The 27892-nt window shown below is 41.7% G+C and overlaps 1 protein-coding gene across 1 annotated transcript; it reads left to right on the forward strand.

Annotated features, from left to right (window-relative positions):
• LOC109877031 (hydroperoxide isomerase ALOXE3-like) lies at window positions 1-27578 on the forward strand. The gene is made up of 16 exons (XM_031815033.1): window positions 1-68; window positions 572-621; window positions 763-925; window positions 9853-10063; window positions 10288-10369; window positions 12080-12202; window positions 12931-13034; window positions 13155-13324; window positions 13510-13653; window positions 14022-14225; window positions 14484-14570; window positions 16423-16592; window positions 17950-18071; window positions 25268-25368; window positions 25467-25637; window positions 25803-27578. Exons 2-16 carry the CDS (start codon window positions 599-601, stop codon window positions 25980-25982), a joined length of 2055 nt encoding a protein of 684 aa, XP_031670893.1. The 5' UTR covers window positions 1-68; window positions 572-598; the 3' UTR covers window positions 25983-27578.
• The last annotated feature ends 314 nt before the right edge of the window (window positions 27579-27892 follow it).

Below are 27892 nucleotides of genomic sequence, written 5' to 3' on the forward strand. Positions count from 1 at the left end.
TGATGTCTGAGGTGCTGAGTACAGTGGAACTCTGATTTCTCACGGCTAATTCACTGCATCATATCGGGGTAAGAAAGCTGAAATCTGAGCTAGATATATTTATAACGTTCTTTATTTGTCATGTACTAGATTGATCCCATGTTCCTTTTTCTTTGGACTTTTCTGTTGAATGTTGAATATAGTGTGCAATAAGTGTTGACTCATTTTCATACTTGTAGTTACTATTTGTGGCTCTGAGTGTCATCCATGTAGCTTCAGAATTATTATTTTTCTACTCTATATTTTTTATCACTAAATGGTCTTTTGACTAATTAGATCAGCTTTTTTGCTAATAATTGGTTGAACGATAAGAATTTGGCTGCCTGTGTAAATGCAGCCAATGGCCCTCAAATTCAAATCTGGACCTCGAAGCCAGTTCCACTGCTTTTCATTCTTCCCCTCTAATCAGGAACTGATTTAGAACTGTGACACCAGGTGGGTGCAATCCATCATCAGATATAACAGAAAACCAGTAGCAGTCTGGTCCTTGTAGTGTACGATTTGAATAACCCTGCTGTAATTGTCTCCCTAGGCAGACGGGTTGCCTTCCACATTAACAATGTTCCCGTGCTGTTGTTGTAGGTAAGGTAACATTCCCTTTGGATCATCCTGTGGCCTCATTCTGACACAATAGCTAAACAAAAGGGATTGGTCATCAGTATAAATGAAATATTTATGTATCATATATTTATCATATTTCTGTCTTCTGAACTTGCTTTGTAGTAGAGACAAAAGTGTTATTTACAAAGCAGAGGTGTTCACTGGAGAAATGCTGCACGCCGGCACAACGAACAGTATCTATATACATCTCCGTGGCACAATGGATTCAAGCCATCGTATCTGCCTCCCCAAAAGTAGATTCATTGGGGGCCACCGCCGAGGGGCTGTGAGTAACCCATTGCCACAACTTTCCTTCCTTTGACCATCTGTCCATTTGGGTGACAAAATCTAAATCCATTCACATCATTTTCATTCTTATGACTAGCATATACTAAGCTAACATGTGGAATTGTTTAAGATGATCATACCCAGGATAATTTAGCTATTACAATTGTAGGACCCCTTTTATACACCCAAAAATATTTGATGAAATGTTTGGCCTTACTGCTCTTAGCCCATAGAAAACTTCATACATAGATGAACAGCTTATCTAAAGGAAGTTTGCTCTGAAGTATCTGTCCTATATCTGAGAGATATAAGAAATATCAGGAAACTGTTTATATATATGATTTTCACATGTATTTAACCCCTTATTTTAGGCACTAAACTATCTTCATCTATACTTCCATTCATTTTTTGTAACTGGTTCCCCACTACCTTTAATCTAGTCTTGTGAAGCTTGCAGGCTTCCTAGAGCAAAACACATGTTTGTGATAGTCTCATATTTCCATAGAGGGGTCAGAATAGTTTGCAGGCCAAACTGTTCGGAAGCTACAGGTGTTTTTGTGAGAAGACAGATTTTGGTGTGTCTCATGGTCTGACAAACACAGCTCAGGCTCTGTCACCTTTCACCCTAGATGCTGAACATCGGTGGATGCGATGGATTGAGACGCAGCCCATGCAAAATATGACCTCTATCTTAAACTGATGGATTTTGATGGGGATTTTTGTTTATGCTAATTCGATTTCTGCAGGGGCGCAGACATAGACACTAGGGGGGTTTAAACTGGTTGGAACAAGGGGAGAGAGTACATCCCAAAAACTGTCAGCCAAGTTCTCCAAAAAGTTGTATTATACCCAGTTGAGAATCAACATCCAGGGCATGTTTTGAGCCCCCTGGGCATGTTTTGAGCCCCAATTAAATACATTCTAGCTTTATTTCAAGGGGGGGGGGGGGTTCCTGTTTTGTATGTTATTTTGGCATTAGTACGTGTCATAATACACTGCTCAAAAAAATAAGGGAACACTAAATAACACATCCTAGATCTGAATGAATGAAATATTCTTATTAAATACTTTTTCTTTACATAGTTGAATGTGCTGACAACAAAATCCCACAAAAATGATCAATGGAAATCAAATTTATCAACCCATGGAGGTCTGGAATTGGAGTCACACTCAAAATTATGTGGAAAACCACACTACAGGCTGATCCAACTTTGATGTAATGTCCTTAAAACAAGTCAAAATGAGGCTCAGTAGGGTGTGTGGCCTCCACGTGCCTGTATGACCTCCCTACAATGCCTGGGCATGCTCCTGATGAGGTGGCGGATGGTCTCCTGAGGGATCTCCTCCCAGACCTGGACTAAAGCATCCGCCAACTCCTGGACAGTCTGTGGTGCACCGTGGCGTTAGTGGATGGAGCGAGACATGATGTCCCAGATGTGCTCAATTGGATTCAGGTCTGGGGAACGGGCGGGCCAGTCCATAGCATCAATGCCTTCCTCTTGCAGGAACTGCTGACACACTCCAGCCACATGAGGTCTAGCATTGTCTTGCATTAGGAGGAACCCAGGGCCAACCGCACCAGCATATGGTCTCACAAGATGTCTGAGGATCTCATCTCGGTACCTAATGGCAGTCAGGATACCTCTGGTGAGCACATGGAGGGCTGTGCGGCCCCCCAAAGAAATGCCACCCCACACCATGACTGACCCACCGCCAAACCGGTCATGCTGGAGGATGTTGCAGGCAGCAGAACGTTCTCCACGGCGTCTCCAGACTCTGTCATGTCTGTCACATGTGCTCAGTGTGAACCTGCTTTCATCTGTGAAGAGCACAGGGCGCCAGTGGCGAATTTGCCAATCTTGGTGTTCTCTGGCAAATGCCAAACGTCCTGTACGTCCCGTGGACGTCGGGCCCTCATACCACCCTCATAGAGTCTGTTTCTGACCGTTTGAGCAGACACGTGCACATTTTTGGCCTGCTGGAGAGGGCTCTGGCAGTGCTCCTCCTGCTCCTCCTTGCACAAAGGTGGAGGTAGCGGTCCTGCTGCTGGGTTGTTGCCCTCATACGGCCTCCTCCACGTCTCCTAGGTTTGCTGGCAGACACAGCAAACCTTCTTGCCACAGCTCGGATTGATGTGCCATCCTGGATGAGCTGCACTACCTGAGCCACTTCTGAGGGTTGTAGACTCTGTCTCATGCTACCACTAGAGTGAAAGCACCGCCAGCATTCAAAAGTGACCAAAACATCAGCCAGGAAGCATAGGAACTGAGAAGTGGTCCGTGGTCACCACCTGCAGAATCACTCCTTTATTGGGGGTGTCTTGCTAATTGCCTATAATTTCCACCTGTTGTCTATTCCATTGCACAACAGCATGTGAAATTTATTGTCAATCAGTGTTGCTTCCTAAGTGGACAGTTTGATTTCACAGAAGTGTGATTGACTTGGAGTTACATTGTGTTGTTTAAGTGTTCCCTTTATTTTTTTGAGCAGTGTAGTTAGCAAAAACAATGCAAAATTAAATAAACAATTATTGAGGTAATAAAGCCTCCATACTTAAATGTCCTATTTTTTGCTTTCTTGATTAAGGCAGCTCCAAAACGCAGGTGTTTCAGCCTAGCTCAGTGCTTTCTGTGGTGTTGGGGCAGCCAGCGGAAAATACAGAGCATAGGGGTTGGTTATGTTCTCTAGTTGCGCTGTGAGTGGCTCAGTGTTCTGTCATTCATGGGGACACACTAAATCTAAGGGTAGAGCTCGAAAATTCAAGCCTATTGAGTGCTGCCATAGAGTTACATTAGAAGTGCCTATCCAAGAAGGCTCAAAGTCTTTGGCCACAGATAAAATTACGTGAAATCACATTATCTACAGTAGCTAATCATGTCACCATCATACTTTCAAAATCTTAGCTAGCAGTCATGAATCAAGTCGACAATCTACTGCCAAATCCTTTTTAATCCTTGTCATATGAAGAGAAATAATGAAGAGAAATTATCGACTTCCGGCGCCGACAGAGATGGCCGCCTCGCTTCGCGTTCCTAGGAAACTATGCAGTTTTTTGTTTTTTTTACGTGTTATTTCTTCCATTGGTACCCCAGGTCATCTTAGGTTTCATTACATACATTCGAGAAGAACTACTGAATATAAGAACAGCGTCAACACACCATCAGCACGACCAAGAATATGTTTTTCGCGACGCGGATCCTGTGTTCTGCCTTACAAACAGGACTACGGAATGGATCCCATGCAGCGACCCAAAAAAACGACTCCGAAAAAGAGGGAAACGAGGCGGTCTTCTGGTCAGACTCCGGAGACAGGCACATCGTGCACCACTCCCTAGCATTCTTCTCGCCAATGTCAAAACGCATCGGTGCTCATCGGCCATAAACATTACACATCAAGTTGGAAATCGCAAATTCAACAATGTGTGGTTTGTAAGGAATCAGTGGCTAACTGCAAGCATTACAAAGCAGTCGCTAGCCTGCTATTCGGTGGAGTTGGTGTGTGGTCCCAATTCTCGGTTTATGGTTTTCTTTTCCAAGCTTAAAATGATAAACATTCAACATTGGCAATGCTGTCAATCCAGCATGATTTCTGTCGTGCTCAAAACAACTTTCAACTCAGAACTGGGAAATCTGACTTCATTGCGTTCAAGACAACTGGGAACTAGCTCCGACTGGAAAAATACATTTTGAATGGTAATCCAAGTCGGGAGCTCGGGCCTCTTTCTAGAGGTACGACCTGAAGATCACTAAGGTCATCATGATTCAACCTTGTTTTTTTTCCCAAGTTCCCAGTTGTCTTGAAAGCACAGTAAATCCAGAGAATGCCAGACTTTGACAACTTTGATGACAAAATTTGCCCACGAAGGACCGCCGCGCAACCTTCCTGTTCAAATGAGCACAGCACAACAAGAGTCCAAAAAACGTATTGTATGCTGCTCCATACATGATGTAATATGCCAGAGAGAGATGTATACTGTAGCTAAGAAAGTAATACTAAGTGTATGTTGTGTAGTAAGCTGTTAGAAGCCCATGTGACTCACCCTAATAATTTGGTCTCTTTTGCCCTCTTAATTTCACCTACTGTTCTGACTTGGTGGTGCACATTAGCTGCTAATCTGTTTCAGAGAAATGTATTCATCAAATATTGTAAAAGCTTTCATTGTATGCTTATATGCGCCCTTTATTTATCTTACTGTTCTGACTTGGTGTACAGGGAGAACACTGTAAGAATGGTCCATGTTCTGAATTCTGTCGCTGTATATTTCAAAAGTGCTCAACAATAAGTTATTGACTAGATCCATCCTAGCTCACTCATTGTCTTAATCGAAATGATCTGATTGCCTCTTATTTGCTTGTTGTCCCCTTATGCCATAGTTTGCACACCTCAATTGTCAGTAGAAACCACATTAGTGGTTTCTAGTCAGCCATATCAGCTGTTTTTTAAAGGCAGCAAATGATGCTGAATTAACTGATTCACTGCCAGACAAGGCTCTGTTGATAGCCAGGTGTAGCAGTGGCAAGGTGTGGGGATTCTGCTCCTGGGACAGCTTTATGTAGGCCCTAAAAGTTTGTGGGCACTGTTCGTCACCGTTATAGTGCAATGAATGTATTGTTTAGTGTTGTGTTGTGTAGTGGCTTTGCTGGCATGCATCCCCCAAATTTTCTTTGGGTTTGCCCCACCGATTACTACAATCCATCTGTGTGTGGAAGTATATGTGGAGTAGGACTGTCCCCCAAAACCGAGAGTCGTCTGTTCCAATCAATTGTTTGGAATTTTAAAACGTGCTTTTCCATTTACAGTGCCATCGGAAAGTATTCAGACCAGTTAGATTTTTCCACATTTTGTCAGATTACAGCCTTATTCTAAAATGGATTACATTTTTTAAATTCACAGCAATCTACACACAATACCCCATAATGTCAAAGTGAAAACAGGTTTGGACATTTTTACAAATGTATAAAAAAACCATAAAACACATTCCTTAATTACATAACTATTCAGACCCTTTTCTATGATACTCAAAATTGAGCTCAAGTGCATCCTGTTTCCATTGATCATCCTTGAGATGTTTCTACAACTTGAATGGAGTCCACCTTTTGGTAAATTCAATTGATTGGACATGATTTGGAAAGGCACACACCTGTCTATGTAGAGTCCCACAGTTGACTGTGCATGTCAGTGCAAAAACCAAGCCATGAGGTCGAAGGAATTGTCCGTAGAGCTCCGAGGCAGGAATGTATTGAGGCGCAGATCTGGGAAAGGGTACCAAAACATTTCTGCAGCATTGGAGGTCCCCAGGAAGACAGTGGCCTCCATCATTCATAAATCACATCACATACATTTTTTGTTGTCACATGCGCCGAATACAACAGGTTTCTGCTGATCACTGCTTCTCGCCAAGAGCTGCCTGACCACATAGTTGAACTCCTAAGCAGCTGGACCCCAGGATTTACCACAGCTAAATCCGATCCTACCCACAAGATCTCCCCCGAGCCCCCTATACCCTCTGTTCCTGAACCACTATATGTGAGTCCTGACTTTTTGGGATGTGCACTGCACAAGCCAGATGCCCCGAACAGGACTCCTTTCCCAAACACAAAGTTCCGATCCCCACCTTATCCCATCACTCCTCCACAATGGAATCACCATGCCTCCAACTTCAGGGGAAACCCGCTCCTCCAGCACCTGCAGTCAACCACGTACCTCCACTAAGAGCACCTGCTCTTCAGCGCCCTATGGACAACCTCGCCCCTACACCAAGAGCACTCGTTCTCCAGCTCGTTTACCCAACCATGGGACAGAAAATGTTTGTTCCAACACTCACAACTCTGGGCCTCCCATCCTATTCTAACCCTCTCTAGCTGGCTTTGTATTCATGTTAGCTGATCAAATTGCTGTACAATATGATCTTGTTGACATCTGATGCACATTCAATGTCATAAAAAATCAACACTGCTCTCCCTGTCCTCTGCCATGCCCTGATTTTATTACTGCGGATGATATCGGGAAATGTGCATTACTGAGACATGTTTAAGAAAGACTGTTCTGAACACTGATAACCTTTCTGGATATAACCTTTTTCTGCAAGACAGATCTTCCAGTGGTGGTGGAGTGGCAATATTTACCAAAGATCACCTTCAGTGCTCGGTTTTACAATTGTCTTACAATTGGTTTTGCTGGTTTTCAGCATTAAGCTTTCAAATAGCTCTTTGTTGATTGTTGCTGGTTGTTATTGTCCACCATCAGCACCGGCCTGTATCCTACTTGCCCTAAGCTCTCTCCTGGGCCCTTACAGTAAGTATGAATTTGTCCTGATAGGTGACCTAAATGGGGACATGATTAAACCACCGGCCCAAGTCTTAAAACATTGGGACTCCTTAAATCTCTCTCAGATCATTACTAACCCCAAACACCCAGAAAAGGCTCCTCTCCTTGATGTTATCCTCACAAATAATCCTGATCGGCATTGCAGTGGAAATTCTACTCAGGGACACTCGAAGTCAATATTAAATGAATAATCCTTCATTACCAGCACACTGGAGAGGTTCCAACCAACTCAATGCACCAAGTACAATGGTCGATTAGGAGCTCTCTCTTCTGGGGCAGTCCCGTTATCCCTTATATTCTGGTTACAGACATGTTATATAGTTGATAGAGTTGGTTCTGGCATGTATCTGGCACAGTCTCCTATCTTAACTGAAAGAACATATTCTGGGCGTTCTGCCAGATGGTCCTAAGGAGGGGGTCAAGTCGCCCCACCTCATATCTTTACCAAGCACAGGCAGGAACCAAGGATTGTTTATGACACTAAGACGAGATGAACATTTTCAAGGCTGTCTCTTTACATTATAAAAATGTCCATCACAGTATCATACTGGTGTTTTCTGTAATAACCTTAGTGATCACTGTTTCATGGCTGCTCAGTTAAATGACTTGTCCGGATTTGTCATAGACACTTGGAAGGCAGCCACAGTGCTTCCTTTATTTAAATTGGGAGCTCATGCTGATCCTAACTGTTATAAAAAGTGTTGGAAACACTTGTAGTATTCTCTCTGGTATGCAATCTGGTTTCCGCTCAGGTTATGGATGTGTCATTGATTACCAACTCTGAGGGTTTAGAGCTTGAGGTAGTCACCTCATCCAAGTACTTGGGAGTATGGTTAGACAGTACACTGTCCTTCTCTCAGCACATATCCAAGCTGCAGGCTAAGGTTAATCTACTCGGTTTCCTCTATCGTAATCTCTTCTTTAACCCCAGCTGCCAAACTAACCCTGATTCCGATGACCATCCTACCCATGCTAGATTACGGAGACATCATTTATAGATTGTTAGGTAAGGGTGTTCTCAAGCCACTAGATATTCTTTACCATTCGGCCATCAGATTTCCACCAATGCTCCTTATAGGACAAGTCACTGCACTCTAAACTCCTCTGTAAACTGGAAATCTCTGTATACCCGGCGCCCACTGGTTGATGGTTATTTATAAAAGCCTCTTAGGCCTCACTCCCCTCTGAGATACCTACTGCAACCCTCATCCTCCACATACTACCCATTCCCTTACAATAACATCTTTAAAACTATGTTGAAGGTGTGGTCTGTACCTAGTGAACAAAGTATTAAACCCTCTGTACTGCTCCAAATGCCAAATTAAAGCTACATTCTGGAATGTAACAAACCTCCAGACGAGCTTCAATGCCATTCAACACCCCTTCTGTGGCCTCCAACTGCTCTTAAATACTAGTAAAACTAAATGCATGCTCTTCAACCGATCGCTAACCGCCTTCCCGACTAGCATCACTACTCTGGACGGTTCTGACTTAGAATATGTGGACTACTATAAATACTTAGGTGTCTGGCTAGACTGTAAACTCTCCATCCAGACTCATATTAAGCATCTCCAATCCAAAATGAAATCTAGAACCGGCTTCCTATTTCGCAACAAAGCCTCCTTCACTCATGCTGCCAAACATACCCTTGTAAAACTGACTATCCTACCGATCCTTGACTTCAGCAACGTCATTTACAAAATAGCCTCCAACACTCTACTCAGCAAACTGGATGCAGTCTATCACAGTGCCATCCGTTTTTGTCACCAAAGCCCCATCTACTACCCACCACTGCAACCTGTATGCTCTCGTTGGCTGGTCCTCGCTACATATTCGCCGCCAAACCCATTGGCTCCAGGTTATCTATAAGTATTTTCTAGGTAAAGCTCCCCCTTATCTCAGCTCACTGGTCACCATAGCAACACCCACCTGTAGCACGCGCTCCAGCAGGAATATTTCACTGGTCCTCCCCAAAGCCAACACCTCCTTTGGCTGCCTTTCCTTCCAGTTCTCTGCTGGAACGAATTGCAAAAAGCACTAAAGTTGGAGTCTTATATCTCCCTCACTAACTTTAAGCATCTGCTGTCAGAGCAGCTTACCGATCGCTGCAGCTGTACACAGCCCATTGGTAAATTGCCCATCCAGCCAACTACCTACCTCATCCCCATATTTGTTTTTGTTTTTCTGCTCTTTTGCACACCAGTATTTCTACTTGCACATCCTCATCTGCACATCTATCACTCCAGTGTTAATTGCTAAATTCTAATTACTTTGCCACTATGGCCTATTTATTGCCTTACCTCCTTACTTCATTTGCACACACTGTATACAGATTTTTCTATTGTGTTATTGACTGTATGTTTGTTTATCCCATGTATAACTCTGTGTTCGTTTTGTCGCACTGCTTTGCTTTATCTTGGCCAGGTCGCAGTTGTAAATGAGAAATTGTTCTCAACTAACCTACCTGGTTAAATAAATGTGAAATAAAAAATAAATAAATTGAAAAACAACAAAACAAACAGGCTCAACTTAGTCAACGTTGAGAGAAAGTTGTTTGTTTGCTGGGATCAGTCTAACATGTCATCTATCTCTCTGTAGGTGATTGAGCTTGATGTGTTCTGTCCTTCGTCCCTGGGCCATCTGGAGTTTGTGGTGCTGGAATCAGAGCCGTACCTCCCATTCTGCTTCCTCAACGATGACTGGTTCTGCTCTAAAGTAGTGGTGACCACACCAGAGGGAGATACAGTCAACTTTCCCTGTTACCACTGGATCTCAGGCAATGAGCGGCTGATGTTCAGAGAGGCCACTGGTCAGTATGTTGGTATATAGATCATTGTCTAGGTTAAGTTCTGAGTAGACCTGCTGTGCCTGTTATACATCAGCTCGCTGAATGTCATTTGTAGTTTATTATGAAATGTGTCAAACGGGCCAATTTTATGGAATAATGGTGGATATACTTTAAATGGTTTAAGATGTTGATCAATCCCCCTAAAACCTGAAAATAATCACACTTTATGGCATTTTGTTGATAAGGTAAACTGATATTCAATGAGACCTGGCCAGAGGCCATAGAAGAGAGAAAGAAGGAGCTGCAGAGTCGGCAAAAGGTGTACCGGTGAGAGGCTGGTTCTGAGATATTGAAACTCAACTCCTAAGATGCAGAAACAATTCAAAACAACATCCAAATGCTTTTGAATCAGCACTTTTAGAGAGCAATGAACTAAAGTGGTACAAACACGAAAGTAAAAAGTTTTAAACACACTGCTGGGACCAAAGTTATTATAGTAAACTAAAACTGAAACAAAAATGTCCTAAACTGACATAAAATGATTAAGAAATCAGTTAGAAAAACTATACTGAAACTATTATCTTTGCCTCTAAAACAAACTAAAACAAAAAACATCAAATTATGTTCAGTTGTTTGTTTTTCTACTAAACTTTGGGCAAAAATCTAAATGGCTTTTAAAAGTTCTGAATCGGATGGGTTCTGCCAGGAAAATGGCGACGTTTCAAATAGGCAGCTAGTGCACCACTTTTACTAGCTATTAGTTCATTTGATGTTTTTTTCCCCTCTTTCTGTCAGGTAAAGGTACTTTATTCTTCTTACGGTAGTCAGTTTAATAATGTTGACATACTGCTTTACTCATCAACTCCCACATTGCTCGTCCTAATATTTATATATTTCTTAATTCCATTCTTTTACTTTAGATTTGTGTATTGTTGTGTATTGTTAGATACTACTCTACTGTTGGAGCTAGGAACACAAGCATTTCACTACACCCGCGATAACATCTGCTAAATATGTGTATGTGTCCAATAAAATGTGGTTTTGACTACTAAGGTTAAATAAAAGCATTGGATTGCTGTTAACATGGGCAAGTCACATTGAGATTGACTTCATAATTTAAATATAACCGAGACTATGACCTGACCCATCACCTTATTTAAAACTGCCCCCCAGTGGCAAGAAGTGAAATCCCCCAAAAACACTCAAACTATAGTCCAACAACACATAAATGTCTTCTAGCCTCCCACGCCCAGGCTACTTTCTGTCCCTTACACAAAAACTAAAACCAAAATAATATAAAAATGAAATATAAATGTTTTTAATCAAATGAAAACAGAATCTAAACTAGAAAATCAAGCCTGAAAATGAATTGAAACATAAATATAAAAAATAAAAACAAAAGAACCGTAATAGCCTTGTTTGGGACTGAGCCCTATGTACGTACAGTTTAATCCCAGCAATATCGAAGCTCTCTTGCACATGTTTTATGTGGAGTGACCCCTCTCGCTGTTGAGACTGGTCGATACACAAACACTCCCTTAAACATCTATGCACTTGTTTTGTTTTTACAATGGTTCCATTGAAACAGATGCTCATGTCTTGCTTCACTGTGGGTTACACAACAACAGTCGAGAGGATGTGTTTCCTCAGCTGTCCAGTCAAATATATTATTTTAACAGTCTAGGAGACTTCTTTATAAGTGCCTAATTGTCCATTTATGTACAGATGTTTGTTTATGCGTACAGATGTAATGTATTATAGATCACACCTCTACTGTACCATGTTTGACTATGATTGTTTAGTGTCTCAACTCAATTTGAGTGGTCCACAATGAATTAAAAAAACGGTAGTGTATAGTTGTAGCATTTGTGGAATGACACATCATTTTTTCTAAACTATAAACTCTAAACTCCAAAGAAACAAATAACTCTTAAACACAGATACATTCATGTGAAGTCACCTAAGCTACCATTTTGTATGTAATGGTGAACCACAGGCTGTGTATCCCGTCTTGATTTACCATGTTATTCCCTTCAGTTGGAGTATATATGCCGAGGGTCTACCCGAAATAATGAAAGTTGACAGCGCTTCTGATCTCCCTGCTGAGGTCCGCTTCTCTTTCACCAAGGACTTGGAGTTCAAGTTCACAGCAGTCGAAGCGTAAGTTGGAGCACTGGTTTTCAAAATGGTTTTGCTTACTGTAAAACAGTAACATTTTGCTCTTCCCAGTGTACCCCTGAAGTATCCCCCCTCGTGTGCATTTTACCTGTAGGCCTATGCTCTTGTGAGTCTTCGCAAGTACCACCTGAGTATAGGCCAAGTATCTCCAAGGGAACATGGAAACCAGGTTGAGAACCATAAGAGGCAGCACCAGGAAATGAATGAGATATTTATTCATCTCTATTGGCATATCCCCAACACACCTTTACAAATACTTCCTTTACGGTGAGATGAGATGTGATTGTCCTACACCAGTTCAGGTAATTGTTATATTATGAGATGTTGGGAATGTGGCCATCAGGTTTGTGGTGGAACGTGGATTATAGGAATGATGCCAGTAATAACACCCTCAGGCAAGGTTTTCCTAAATGAATTTGTTTTTAGCCACTCAAATCATGCCTGAAATCGTATCAAATAACAAGCCCATTAACCATTTAGCAGACATTATAACCAAATAGCTGAACTTTCACCAAATCAAATGCCGATTGACACATAATATTAAGGATATGTGGCCTGTGAATGAGTCGATCACCCTAGGGGGAGGATATTGAAGAGTAGTGGACCTAGCACAGAGCCCTGGGGGACATCCTGGCATTGTTAGCAACATTCTCTAATCAACTGCACCATCTTTCTCATGTTGAAGTCAAGTTCCTCCTCTATCCTGGCAGATTGTTGTCACTCAAACTAGAAACCCATTCCACCAACAAGAAACAATGGAAGAGCCTAGATGAACTCAGTCACGTTTTCAATGGACACAAGACTGACGTCTATGGTAAGTTGGTCTCAGTCTTTAAAAAAGGCAGCATTCAAATAGCTCACTGGAATCATTAGCATCTCATTATTATTTTGCACAAAGTTTCATTTTACACATGATAATTTTGTTTTTTTCTAGAATATGTCGAAAAGAACTGGAAGGAGGACACGTTTTTTGGGTACCAGCTTCTGAACGGCATCAACCCCATGATGATCCATCGCTGCTCCAAGCTTCCAGAGAACTTCCCCGTCACAGAAGACATGGTGAAGGCTTCCCTTTTCGGAAAAAACCTTGAAGCAGAAATTCAGGTTTGTAAAAATGGAGTAATGTATGTCATTCATCGTTCTGTTATTGCTCTAGTGGTTTCTTCCTCGAGAAATTGTGTGTGGTACAGTACAATATGTTGTACATTGTGTCAGTACACTTCCTTTGGCATGGTGGTGTTGTTGGCAACATCTGCCTCCCCAACTCATTAATGTCCTAACCTAAACAGAAAGGCAACATCTTCCTGGTTGACTACAAGCGTCTACATGGAGTGACAGCAAACGTGATCCACGGGAAACAGCACTTCTTGGCTGCTCCTCTCTGCTTGCTCTATGTGACCCCAGAAGATAAGCTCATTCCCATCGCAATCCAGGTACATCTCACATAAGAATGAGATCTTTACTTCCGAAACCCAAACTAAATCATCTTAACAGAATGTTTGCCACTGCGAGTTCTCTTGAACCAAAAGGAGTCCCATAAATGGACATAAATATTGCCCAGAAATGAACTAATAAACGAACCAGAAAGCAAAAAGCATGAGCAAAAGCATATACTGTTAGCCTAAAACTAAGGATTTGGGGGTTTCATGATTCATGTTATATCCTATGTCTGCATGAACCATACAGGCAACACTCGTTTTAAGAAAACAACTATTAAAACATCCATATGTCTTTAAATTGTAATGATATACACATTCTCAATTAATGAAGCAAGCCATGATTGTTCTGCTTCCTTTCACAGCTGAAGCAGGAGCCTGGAGAAGACAACCCCATCTTCCTTCCTACTGACTCTGAGTATGACTGGCTCCTGGCCAAGATCTTTGTGAGGAGCGCTGACTTTGCAGAACATGAGCTGAACTTTCACCTGCTGAGGACTCACCTGCTGGCTGAGGTGTTCGCCATGTCGACACTGCGTAACCTACCAATGGTGCATCCCATCTACAAGGTACATACCTACTGCTGTGCACACAGACACTGAGTATGTTTTCAACTGTTATAACACTACAGTTGTGTGAGTTTTCATTTTCCTATTAACTCAATACTTTTAACATGATTAAGAGAACCTGAAGTATTTGGAAATAAATGTATTCATTGTATGTATATTTTGTAATTGAAAGAAGCAGTAGGTTGTTTGTAGTTCAGTACAATACATAGCATTTTTAGGTGTGAATTTCATGTATCATCGTTCCATCTTTCTCCATAGCTCCTGATCTCTCACTTCCGCTACACTCTGCAGATCAACACTCTAGCTAGACAGGCCCTCATATCAGAGAATGGGCTGTTCACAGAGGTACTGCCTATTCCATACTTATAATGTTCTATAATACGTTAATACACGTGGAATGTCACAATGCTAGTGGAAACTGATTCAAAAGCATAAGAGCTCTGTGTTCAAAAATAAGCACCCTGCTTTCTGCATGCTTATAGATGCACCGCTGATACAATCCATTTCCACTAGCATTGTTACATTCTCCAAAAATGATTATTCTGGACGTTCCAAAATTACCAGCTAACTTATTAAAAAACTGTTCGGATTAAACAACGTGAAGTACATCTAAAATAAGGCCTTCGAAACACTATACGATTATACAATCGGAACTTTTGTTACGTTCCCCAGCAAAAATGTCACTCAAACAGAAGGGGGAACTAACAGAGTCACTGACCAACGACCAAAACAAAACAGGTGGGGTTTTAGGAGGGCTTCTGAAAGACACTCATGGGGGTGTCCACTGAAAGTTGACTAGCAACAACAACTGGAACCTAAAAGACACCCACCATGAGCTCCGACAAAATTTGCCCAAGAAGAGGCAAACAAAAGAAAAACCCACATCAAACTTACAGACAGGAAGCAAACCAAAAAGGTGGAAAATCAGACTAGCGACACATACCGCGGTAGAGTAAATTGATCATCAGGCTGAACTGTCAGGCGTTGCCTAGCGACACATACCGCGGTAGAGTAAATTGATCATCAGGCTGAACTGTCAGGCGTTGCCTAGCGACACATACCGCGGTAGAGTAAATTGATCATCAGGCTGAACTGTCAGGCGTTGCCTAGCGACACATACCGCGGTAGAGTAAATTGATCATCAGGCTGAAGTGCCAGGTGTTGCCTAGCGACACATACCGCGGTAGAGTAAATTGATCATCAGGCTGAAGTGCCAGGCGTTGCCTAGCGACACATACCGCGGTAGAGTAAATTGATCATCAGGCTGAACTGTCAGGCGTTGCCTAGCGACACATACCGCGGTAGAGTAAATTGATCATCAGGCTGAAGTGTCAGGCGTTGCCTAGCGACACATACCGCGGTAGAGTAAATTGATCATCAGGCTGAAGTGTCAGGCGTTGTTGTGATACATCTCTGTGAACCTCTCAGCCCTAAACGGGAGGGTTGTTAAGCAACAAAACCGATGCAGCGCAATTTGAGGGCAAAACAACTGTCAATGCCAAAGGATTATTGACAACTTTAACTCTATTTTGTCTCCAAATGTTTATTGAAAACATAAATACATTTCCACAATAAGCACTTGTCTCTCAAATATATCGTTACAGTTGTTGGCTAGATAGAGAATTGTATCCATATTAGCATAGCCATATTAGCATAGATGTGATAAGTTTAAACACCTGAAAACAAGACATGGTATCAAGGACAAAATGCAACGAGCTGAAACAAGCCACCTGCGATTCCCCACATGGTAGCTTCTTGTCATTGTTGCTAGCTATCTGACCGTTCAGACTCATAACACACAGTCATCTGCCCCATCTATGCGTGAGCATCATTTTTGTGATATCAGGCAACCTGCCTTTGTCGCTTAAACCACAGAGCTGCCCTGGCGTCTGTCATTAACAAGTTCTGTCATTGATAACCCTGTTTGATATTTAAAACACTGATCGCCATTAGAACCCAACTGCATGTCCAATTATATGACACAAGGAGAGAAGTGACAGGTTTTTCTCACTGGTTACATAAACCATGTTTCCATCCAACCATCAGGAGGCTGAATTACCCAACAGGCTTGATGGAAACAGCACATTTTTGCAATAAAAAATAAATAAATACTCAACAAGGGTGGATATTTTGCTCTGTGAAATAGATTATGCCATGATTAAAAAAAGGTGAACTATCCCTTTAACCCATCTTGAAGAATGCCAGTGTCGGAGGTCCAGGGATGGTTGAGTTCCTGAAGAAAGCTGTGGCCTCATTGACCTACAGCTCCCTCTGTATGCCGGAGGACATCACAGCACGTGGTCTGGAGTCAATCCCCAACTTCCTCTACAGGGATGATGGACTCAGGTTGTGGGACATCGTTCACAGGTAGTTTGTGTACAGGTCTCTTGAGTTTTGTGGTGAAAAAAATCCAAGATCTGTCAATTTGACAGCACAATTAGATTTGTGCATTATAAGGAGGCTAGTTCATGCAGCTACATTTTTGCTCAGTTTTTCTAAACTGCAGTCTACTCGTTCCTCCAAAGTAAATCATGCTGCCAGATTATAATGAGGCTTACGGTCTTTTTTGCAAAGATTTGTGCTCTTTTGCACTATGACAATGTAGCCCATAATATCGGTGCTGGGTCATTCCATGAAATGAGTGTCTTTGGTGTACCTTTGATATTTTTTAAGCCTGTTATATTAAAGCTATATTAAATAGACCTCATGGAAAATTCAATACATTTTTATATATTAATAAAGTGTTGTTAACGTGAAAAAAATCTGCATTTTAACATGTCCCTCTGTGCATCCTCTGTGACTTCTAGGAAGATTTTAACCCACTTAACCTCAACATTTCTACAACTTTTCATCCTTTTAAAGCTTTAGTTATTTTGTTGCTTTGATAAAGTAATTTCTAAAGATTATTATATATTTCATATGATTAGTGATTAACTAAGTAAAAAAAAACTGTTCCTAATTTTAAGACCAATCCTGTTAAGTGAACTGAACTCTTTTTAAAATGGTGAACCAATTTTTTGTTAACTCTTTTTTTTCGTAAAGAAACACTGAACATCTAGTCAAATCATAACAATTTGACTAGATGTCAAAAGCATAACACTTCAACCCAGTTACCCATAGACAGACAGGCTGCAAATGTTATCACAATTATTATTATTTTTAAATGAAGCTGAACATTCCTGGGTCGCACGTCTTTTCAGTTCGCTGCAGCTAGCGACCGCAACATGCTGCAACAAACACTCAAACAGGACAGTTATATCTCCATCTCATCATTCAAAGTCTCAATCATGGACACTTACTGACAGTCGTGGCTGCTTTGCGTGATGCATTGTTGTCTCTACCTTCTTGCCCTTTGTGCTGCCGTCTGTGCCTAGTTAAATAAAAATGTAATTACCCCTCCCTGTTGCATAGAACAAGCTTCCATTCCCTGTCACCATGAGATTTATGGCTGATTTAAGATAAAAATCGTCAAAAAACTTACGGTCAACCCTGTTACTTTGTTTGTCACTTAATAGGCACTGACTATAATATTTTTATTTTTATTTAACCTCTGATATATTTTTTTAAATTAAGTTTAACATGTGCTCTTTATGACAATGTTAAAATGAGGTGAAATAAAAATCACCAAGTTACCCTACTCATAAGGCACCTAACTGGTGGAACAGTCCTGTGTTTTGTCATAGTGTTTTGCTAATACCTGATGTTGTCCTGTGGTTTTGTATAGGTTTGTTCACAATGTGATTGGTCACTACTACACCTGTGACTCAGACGTCCAGAAGGACACTGAACTGCAGAACTGGATCGAGGAGATCTTCTTCCATGGGTTCCTGGCAGAAACCAGCACAGGTTACACTTTTCTCATTTAAAAGACACACTAGCTCTTTCTCAACTCTTAATCATAAGACTACATCAGTGCAATACAAATGTACAGATCTGATTTGTTGATGAATGGTTCTGATAATACGTAATATTCAGAAACGTAATATCCAGAAAATTCCAAGTGATTCCATACAGTATCTACTGTAGGTTTGAAACCAATTGGCATCAGATTTTCATGTGAATATTGTAAAATCTTTTTTCTAATTTTCCCACCAGTGGTGTTTCCACCAAATGGACTTGTTGCGGATACAAATCAGTGCATGATGACAAAATGTACTTTTTCACAAAAGTTTTTAATTTTTTTATCTCAAGTTCAATGTGTTTCCATCACATTTTTAACTATATCAATAGTTGAGTCACAAACTGTTGCATTAAATAGCAAATGTGCCTACTCTGGTCTTGGCACGTGTGCTCTAGCCAACAGCTGGCAGGTACAGTGAGGATGGGGGTAGTCTCCATTATGAGATTATTATGGATTTTTATCTGTCAAACGGTAGTCAAGCATCTATCATCATGTCACCAGAATAAACCCCTCGATATTTCTTGGAAAGTAGCATCAAGCTCATCACCGTGCACTTTCACCACCCTGGGAAGTTCATCATAATTGATTTAATCTGTAGCATGTTGCTGAAATGTGTATGATAAAAATGAGTGGCGGTGTCAGTTCCTGGAAGCATAACCATGGAAAGCGAGGCCAAGCCTGTTGCAGCTCTATAAACTTCCCACAATAACCAAGTGGTAGTGGACCACACACCATATCATTGCGTGACTCCAAGTTTTCTTGGATATGATGGTTATTATATCAATATTTGCACAAAAGATATTTCCACTGCCATTTTTTTGCAGAATTAATTTGACCGACACAAAAATATTCCACAATGTCGATTTATTGTAATTGTACCGAAACGTCCTGTTTCCATCACAGCTGTCATTACTTTTTTTATACGGTGTCACTTACATAAAAGCTGTGGATGGAAACATAGTTACACAAACTAATGGGATTTGATGGTTCTTTCAATGGTGGATGGATGACTCTCTTTGTGGATACAAACTGGATGGAGACTGATTACTCTTTGGTTTTTTAAATCTTTAACTGAACACTGTTACAAGCATTCATGAACTGCCATTCTTCCTGTTCTCTTCCAACAATTAACTAAATCTGACCAATCAGAATAGCGCAAAGTAGTTGCAAGGTAGATAATCAATTACCATTCCAATTCACCACACTGTAGGACTAACAACAGTGGCTTAGAAACTCTTATACAATAATCTTACATTTCTTCCCCCCGCCCCCTAGAGAAACATCCCCATTTCTACATTCGAAAAAAATAATACTGCTGGAGGTCCATAGATCTATAGACTTCTCACTTCAGTACATAGACTCCCCTGTCACTTAAGAGACTAACTCGGCGGCAATCTGGGTGCTCAGACGAACTTTTCTCCAGTACTGCTGGTTGAGGTGTAGACATCTGGTCTACTGAGGGGTCAGGTGGGCAAGAGGGGACCTAACAAGGGGCCTGGTGAGGCACAGGGGGATCCAGGGACATCTCAGGTAAGTAGTGTTCCCATGTCTCACAGGGCCTTGAGGATCTGAGGTAAGGCACCTGACAAGACTGTCAGGGTCAGAGGTCGAGGAGGTGCAGGAAAGTGTTCCACAGGCTCATTCGTTCCAGGTCGGGGTACAGGTGAGGTGTACGGTCTTAAACATTTTTAGTGGATCACTTGGGTCTTGTTAGATTGGTCCAGCAGGTACCTGACCCTGGTCTTTCATGGCACAGAGGTTGACGTACTTTGAAAAGTACCACAAGCACATAAAGTGCCTTCAGAAAGTATTCATACCTGGCTTATTCCACTTTTTGTTGTGCTACAGCCTGAAATCAAAATGGATGAAATATGATTATTTTCTCACCCATCTAAACACAATACCCCATGATGACAATGTGAAAATCTTTCATTTTTTTGTGCAAATGTATTTAAAATGAAATATCTACTTTACATACATATTCATACCCCTGAGTCAATACATGTTAGAATAACCTTTGGCAACAATTACAGATGTGAGTCTTTCTGGGTAAGTCTGTAAGGGCTTTGCACACCTAGATTGTACAATATTTGCCCATTATTCTTTTCCAAATTCTTCAAACTCGTCAGGCGGCAGGTAGCCTAGTGGTTAGAGCATTGGTCCAGTAACTGAAAGGTTGCCAGATTGAATCTCTGAGCTGACAAGGTAAGATCTGTTGTTCTGCCCCTCAGTAAGACAGTTAACCCACTGTTCCTAGGCTGTCATTGTAAATAAGAATTTGTTCTTAACTGACTTGCCTAGTTAAATAAAAGCTCACATTTTTTGTTGATCATTGCTAGACAACCCTTTTCAGGTCTTGCCATAGCAAATTAAAACACTCGGCCACTTAGGAACATTCAGTCTTCTTGGTAAGCAACTTCAGTGTAGATTTGGCCTTGTGTTTTAGGTTATTGTCCTGCTGAAAGGTAAATTCATCTCCCAGTGTCTGGTGGACAGCAGACTGAACCAGGTTTTCTTCTAGGATTTTGCATGTGCTTATGTCCATTCTGTAAAAACTCCCCCTTCCTTAACAATTACAAGCATACCCATATCATGATGTAGCCACCACTATGCTTGAAAATATGAAGAGTGGTACTCAGTTTGTGTTGCATTGGATTTGCCCTAAACATAACACTTTGTATTCAGGACAGTATGACTTTAGGTCTTAGAATATTTTTATTATGTAAAAGCTTCTTGTACATGGTTAGCATAAGCAACAGCAGTCTCACGCCTTTCCTCTTTTTGGGCAAGCACAGCGCTCACCGCAGAGCAGGATGCGCCTGTGTAAAGGTAGAATGGCTGCGTGAAGTCTGGGAAGACAACTATGGGAGGCGTTGACAAGGAGTGTTTCAGGTAGGAGAATGTATCTTGGCATGCTTAAGTCCTCTAGAATGGAACATTATTTTCAGTCAACATATTTAGCAGTACAGCATGGTGTGCAAAGCTCTTGATAAACTATATGGTAATATCCAGAGTCCCAGGAAGGCTCTCACTTCTGTGGATGTGTGAGTAGGCCAGTCCTTCACATTTTGCACGTTACTTGGTTCTGGCTGAATTCCATCTTTGGACACTAGGTGTGCTCTAGGAATAGTACCTGGTCTTGGGTGAGACGACACTTGGCAGGGTTCAGCTTCAGGCCGCTGGCTTGGAATCGGGAGAGGATTTCTTTCAGGTGCTGCAGGTGTTCCTCGAAGGAACGGATGTAGATGAACATCATCCAAGTACAAGTTTTTCATCGGAGGCCCCACAGTACATACCTCATTACTCTCTTGAATGTCACTGGTCTCATTGGCATACAGCTCACCTCCTCTTGTGAATGCTGTCTTTTCTCGATCCTCCTGCTCCACGTGCCAGTACCCATGCTGAAGATCCACTGTTGAGAACCAGTCAGAGCCAGACAGCCCATCCAAGGCATCGTTGACTCGCTGCAGTGGATTAGAATCTTTTGATGGTCACAATATTTAGCTTTCTGTAATCCAAACAGAAACGCCAGGATCTGTCCTTGTTGGGGTCAGAACTACTGGCGCAGCCTAAAGAATGTAGCTTCCTCCGATTACAACTGTCTTCAAGAGTTTGACAACTTGGTTCTATACTTCCTGCCTTTGGTCTGGTATCACACGGTAGGCACGATGTTTGACAGGCATGGCATTGCCAGTGCGGACACAATGTTTTATTAGCCCTGTTTGACCTTGGTCTTCTGAACTCTTGCAGAAGACATCTGTGTACTTCTTGAGAAGCGATTTCAGTGACTGAACTTGAGCGGACGACAAGTTAGTCTCAATCAATCAAATGTATTTATAAAGCCCTTTTTACATCAGCACATCACTATACAGAAACCCAGCCTAAAATCCCAAACAGCAAGCAATGCAGATGTAGAGGCATGGTGGCTAGGAAAAATTCCCTAGAAATGCAGTGACCTAGGAAAAAAACAAGAGAGGAACCAGGCTCTGAGGGGTGGCCAGTCCTCTTCTGGCTGTGCTGGGTGATTGTAAGAGTACATGACCATTTAAGGCCAGATTGTTCTTCAAGATGTTCAAAGATGACCAGCAGGGTAAAATAATAGTGATTGTAGAGGGTGCAACAGGTCAGCACCTCAGGAGTAAATATAAGCATTCAGAGGTCAAGACAGCAGGTGAGTAGAGAGAGAGAGAGAAAGTCGAAAACATCAGGTCCGGTGAACAGGTCAGGATTCCATGGTGACCTCTGATTGTTTCATCCTGTTTCATCCTAACATCGTTGGTACCAATGCGGATAACAATATCCCCATACTCTCTATGCTCACCAGTTTTAGACTTAGACAGCACCCTCTTTCAAATAGCCTTTACAGCTATAGCCTAGCTCCCTGGTAAACAGTGTATGATCGCTGGATGATGATTTTTAAGTCTAATATTGCGGGTAATTGCATCGCAAATGACTAGGGTTTTCAATTTGTCAGAGCCTAACGATTGCATCTGAAGCTGGGCTTGCAACACGGCCATCCTCACCATAAGGCGATAGATCTCCTGTATATTATGAGTACAGCGACTGCAGTTAGATGTTACTACTTAGCTTTTTCGGCTGGTGGAGGTCCTGTAGAACCATGTCCAGATAAAGCATCCAGGGTGAAAAAGTTGAATGAAGAGAGTAGAGTGAAGAAAAAAACAATACGGTGTTAAATGCAGATTTTGATTAAACTGTTATTAAAACTGAAAAGTTTGGCAGGTATCCAAGTAGCAACAAACAGCACAGCAGCATGGAGAGAAGTCATCTATCTTCATAGAGGGTGCAGCAACATCCAGGGAAGGTGATGTGGTACAGCATGTCTTCCACAACGGATATCCAGTAGGGCATGTTGCTGTTGCAGGAAACCAAGCCTAGTATCACTGAATGATAGGCCCCTCTGACAACTTGAAACTCATGCTTGAGATGTTCTTTCCCTAGGGGAAATGCATAATGACAAAGTCCAGGGAATGTCAAACATTGTTCAAACATTGTCCATTGACAGAGCAAGCAAATGCAAAGGATGTCTTCATGGGGCGCTTTTTCAGAGCTGGATGTGAAGTTCTGAAATCCTCACTGATGATGGAAATGGTCGATTCTGTGTCAAGAAGAGCAGACACTTCAATTCCCTCAAAGATGGCAAGTATGTTAGCTGAAACACCCTCTGTGGAAGCCATCTTGTCACTTTCGTTTTTGAATCGTGGGGTGTCAACAGGGAGCTCTGGCTGAAGTTTGCTCCTTAACAAACAACTAGTGATCATTTCCCTGCTGTGTGGAACCAGACACGTTAGACTGCCTAATGTCTGTCAGGGGACTGGAAGTGTACAATGAGCCTGTAATGAGGGCTCACATATCCCTCTATCCTTGGAGGTGGACTCGGGTTGTTGTGTCATCTGTCCCTTGCATTAGACTGGTGCCTGTAGTCTGGGTAGTGAACTCTTGGTGGGTAGTCTAGAGAGTAGTAGTGACAGCTTCCACCATCAGAGCTCCAATCACGTTGGCCTTGGCAGTACTCTGGAGAGGCAATAAATTACAGACGGTGACACTCTGGGCCACGGCATTCAGGTGAGTAGTAGGCTCATGATAGATGTTGTGTTTGATGGTCTGGTGAGAAGCCGAGTGCTCTTCTGGCAGCATCATTGGATGGGGTGGAGGTCCTGTCGGCCCAGAAGCCAAAACACTGTGTGAGGTTCTGGTTTTCCACCTGTAGCTGGTGTACTTCACTCTTCAGGATATTCACAGTGAGAGTCAGCATGAAGGAGCTTCTCATCTGTGTCATTAGAACGAAACATAGCAACCTAGTCTGGGGTCTGTGCCACTGGCGGGTATGCAGCATGTAGTTGGAGAGCTGCACAAGTTCTTTCAAAGAAACTTGCGACGAGCTGAGCATCACCGATGTCCTCCGCTCCATGGATCTTCGCCTGCAAGGCTGGGTCCAATCCGGCCGCAGTGGTGAAACTTCACCCCTTCCTGTGCCTTGTGGTCATAGTCTGGGAAGGCCTCCAGAACCAACGAGTGATGTCAGCAATGTACACATCCAAGCTCTCACCAGGCTTCCTAGGGCAAGCATTCACATGTGTCTGAAAGAGATTGCTTGGGGCCAAGGGCTTCCTTGAGTTTGGTCTTGACAACAGAGTAGGTCTTCTGAACCATTAGCGAAAGGCTGTCCCAGTATAGGAGTGCTGAATCAGCTAGGTGTGTGGGAAATACTGAGGCTATTACAGGTCCAACTCCATATCTGGCAGATTGTACGTTGCCTGCACAGCCACTTCAAAGCGACAAGACCAGCAAGCAAACAACCCAAGTGCCATCTCCCTGAAAAGCTGGTGGTAGATAGATATTTTTTGTAGCCCCCCATGAGAAGTGACGGGGGCTACAAAGTCAATAGCATTGTCCAAAGGTCCAGCTTGATTAACATTGTCTAATGGTCCAGCTAGTTTAGCATTAGCTAGAGGTTCAAGGCTACTGTTGTTCAGAGATTCTGTTTCAGACACGTTCCAAGAAAGTAGCAAAATGTTGGCAAATGAGATTAAACATTTTTGCAAAGGTGACAAAAACTGCAGTAATCCTCTAAATCTCTCAGAAAAAGATAGTAGCTAGCTCTTACCAGCTGTCCAGATGAGTCCTTCATCCTTGTGCTAGCTGGTGAAAGTATCTACAATGTCCATGGAAAAATGCTTCCAACAATTAACAAACATCTGACCAATCAGAAGAGAGCAAAGTACATGCTAGGAAGATAACAATTACTATTCCACAAAAAAAATGCTTATTCGGCTGTATGTTTCAATAAAACAAAGCATTTGTCCACAATTCACAATTCTGATTGTCCACAATTCACAAGTCAATTCTGATTGACTCATTCACTGACAATGAAGCAAAGCAAGCAGTGTACAACGATACATAATGTATCGTGTGACTAGTTTTTGCAGCTGTCTGCGTTTGGCACTACGGGGAGAGTGAGGGAGAGGGAGAGAGGGCAAACTCCACCAAATTAGTTTCAATGTATGGAATCACTTGGGAATTTCTGGATTTTAGGTCAACTTCCCTTTCATGGTTAACATTCCAAAACAAAATGTCAATACAGTGTCTGAATGAAGTGGTTTACTGTTCCTTCTCCATGCAGGAATCCCTCAGTCTTTCAGTTCAGTGACAGAGCTGGTCAGGTTTCTCACCATGGTGATCTTCACAGTGTCTGTCCAACATGCTGCAGTCAACAATGGACAGGTGATGAAACCAATTGTATCATTTTAGTTTGCCGTGTTTCTGATGTATTATATTGGAAAAGCAAAGTAGTTTGATCTATTTTGCCATTGTCATTCCAGTTTGATTTTGGGGGCTGGATGCCCAACTTCCCCATCAGTCTGCAACTACCACCTCCCACCACTAAGGGGCAGTGTACTGAGAGCACCATGCTGAAGACCTTCCCTGACATCAACACCACCGTTAATGGCATGGCAGCGGTGTACCTTCTGAGCAGGCAGTCCACTGACTATGTGAGTATATGAGAGAAACTGTATTAAAGTATATTCTATGACTTTAAAACATTTCATGACAATCCCAATCAAATCGTTTCATTAGTAATTAAAATATACTCAGTGGTTCATGAAACAACAGTTTCCATGTTATTTCATATTCCATCAACTCTCTTGCCTCCTTAGGTCGCTCTTGGAAATGGCTATCAGGATCACTTCAGCGAGAAGACCCCTCTGGAACTGATTCACGAAACTCAAAATGTGCTGAAGAAATACAATTTTGAAATCCAAGGCAGGAATGTCTCTTTGCCCCTGTCATATACCTACCTGAATCCCAACAATGTGGAGAACAGTGTGGCCCTGTAAAATGGGTTGGTCGTATTTATTAGGCACCAAATGGAAGAAATGCACAGACACAGAGAGAGACTACCTGGACTTGTCCAATAAGAACCACTTGTTTTCATTTTCCATTGAAGCGTGTTTTACAACCTTTTTCTACAGTGTGCCCTAATAAATGCAACCTAGGTAATTGACTTTGGTTCAATTGTTAGATACATGTTGCACTTGAACTAGAACTTGAACTGAAACAAAAATATTATAAACAATATTTTACTTAACCCTTCTATTTTGTTAGAAAAGGCTATACACGATTGATGTTCTGATCCAATTTGGAAATTACATTAAGTACAGTTTCGCATATCAAAATGTGGCTGTGAATGGGATTTTTCCCAGACCTTTTCTTCTAAAAACAATGTAGGTGTCCTTCCCTTCACATTTCTCACTGTCAATCAAGAATGATAACTCTTCAAGTTTTACCGGTGAAACATCCATGCAGTATCTGCATACCAACCATTTAATCTCAATCAGTTTGATCTTCTTGAGTTATACAGTGTTTCAAACTATCCTACAGTGTTGTATTGAATGATGTAAATTGTGTGAATTGTGGAGCAGATAGTGTTAACAAGTTTGCCTAGTGGACCTATTAAGTTTTGGCCACATGAGAGAAAAATGCACTGGTGTTTTTGTCTTACAGTAATGTAATGCTATGCTATTATAGTCGGTTCATTATGTGATCTTGCAGACATTGATTCAGCTTTGATCCATCTTTATTAAACAGCACCATTCGCCAGAGTAGCCTGTTCTCTAAGAGCAGAGCAAGGACTGTAGTAAAGTAGAGAATAAACACATGCACAGAATGTGATGAGCAGAAGCTTCAGGATCTTTAGTCCGGAGAATAAAAGTTCAGGGAAAAGTCAGATTGTCAGCAACTCCGTTTTATTTAACATGAAGCAGCTCGTTTCTAGGACACATCGATCAAGAGTTATAAAGGTCAAAGTGCGGGTCAAATGTACCCAGAACATTGTAGATGTCTCGTTTTTTGTTGTTGTACTGGGTTGTATTTTTACAAGTTCATTACCACTACCTAGACAAGTAGATGAAGGGTCAAAGGGCAACAAATATTTTTGTGATTTCAATCAAAATATTCCGGTTAACTTAAGTTTAAACTTATGTTTTTTGGGTAGCCTAGTGGTTAGACCGTTGGGCAAGTAACCGAAAGGTTGCTGGATCGAATCCCCAAGCTGACAACGTAAAAATCTGTCGTTCTGCCCCTGAACACTGTCATTGTAAATAAGAATTTCTTCTTAACGGACTTACCTAGTTAAATAAAGATTTAAAAAAATAACTTCTGACTTCTGTATCATCATCATACACTTTGGTCTAGTGTGGCAGAATCAGTAGAGTGAACCTTAAAATAGCCATCAACTCCAATCCCCTAGGGTCATTGCTATCCAATTAGGATCAGAGATGGAAGTGGGAGCGAGAGACACCACTCGCTGTTTTTTTCTGGATCAATGAAAGTCAAGGAACTAAGTAGACCAGACTCAGCTGTTATTGCATTGGTGTCCAAGTTAAGTAGACCTGAACTGACGAAAATAAATAAAGGAAACTAAGTGAACTGTCTTCATTTACAGTGCATTCGAAAGGTATTTTGTTACGTTACAGCCTTATTCTTAAATTATGTAATAATTTTTTCCCTCATTAATCTACATACCCCATAATGACAAAGTAAAAATGTTTGCAAATGTATAAAAAAATACAACTGAAATATCATATTTACATAAGTATTCAGACCCTTTACTCTGTACTTTGTTGAAGCACTTTTGGCAACGATTACAGCTTTGAGTCGTCTAAGGTATGATGCTACAAGCTTGGCAACCTGTATTTGGGGAGTTTCTCACATTCTTCTCTGCAGATCCTTTCAAGCTCTCTCAGGT

The sequence above is a fragment of the Oncorhynchus kisutch genome, unplaced genomic scaffold (genome assembly GCF_002021735.2).
Source record: "Oncorhynchus kisutch isolate 150728-3 unplaced genomic scaffold, Okis_V2 Okis07a-Okis12b_hom, whole genome shotgun sequence".
Lineage (NCBI taxonomy): Eukaryota > Metazoa > Chordata > Actinopteri > Salmoniformes > Salmonidae > Oncorhynchus > Oncorhynchus kisutch.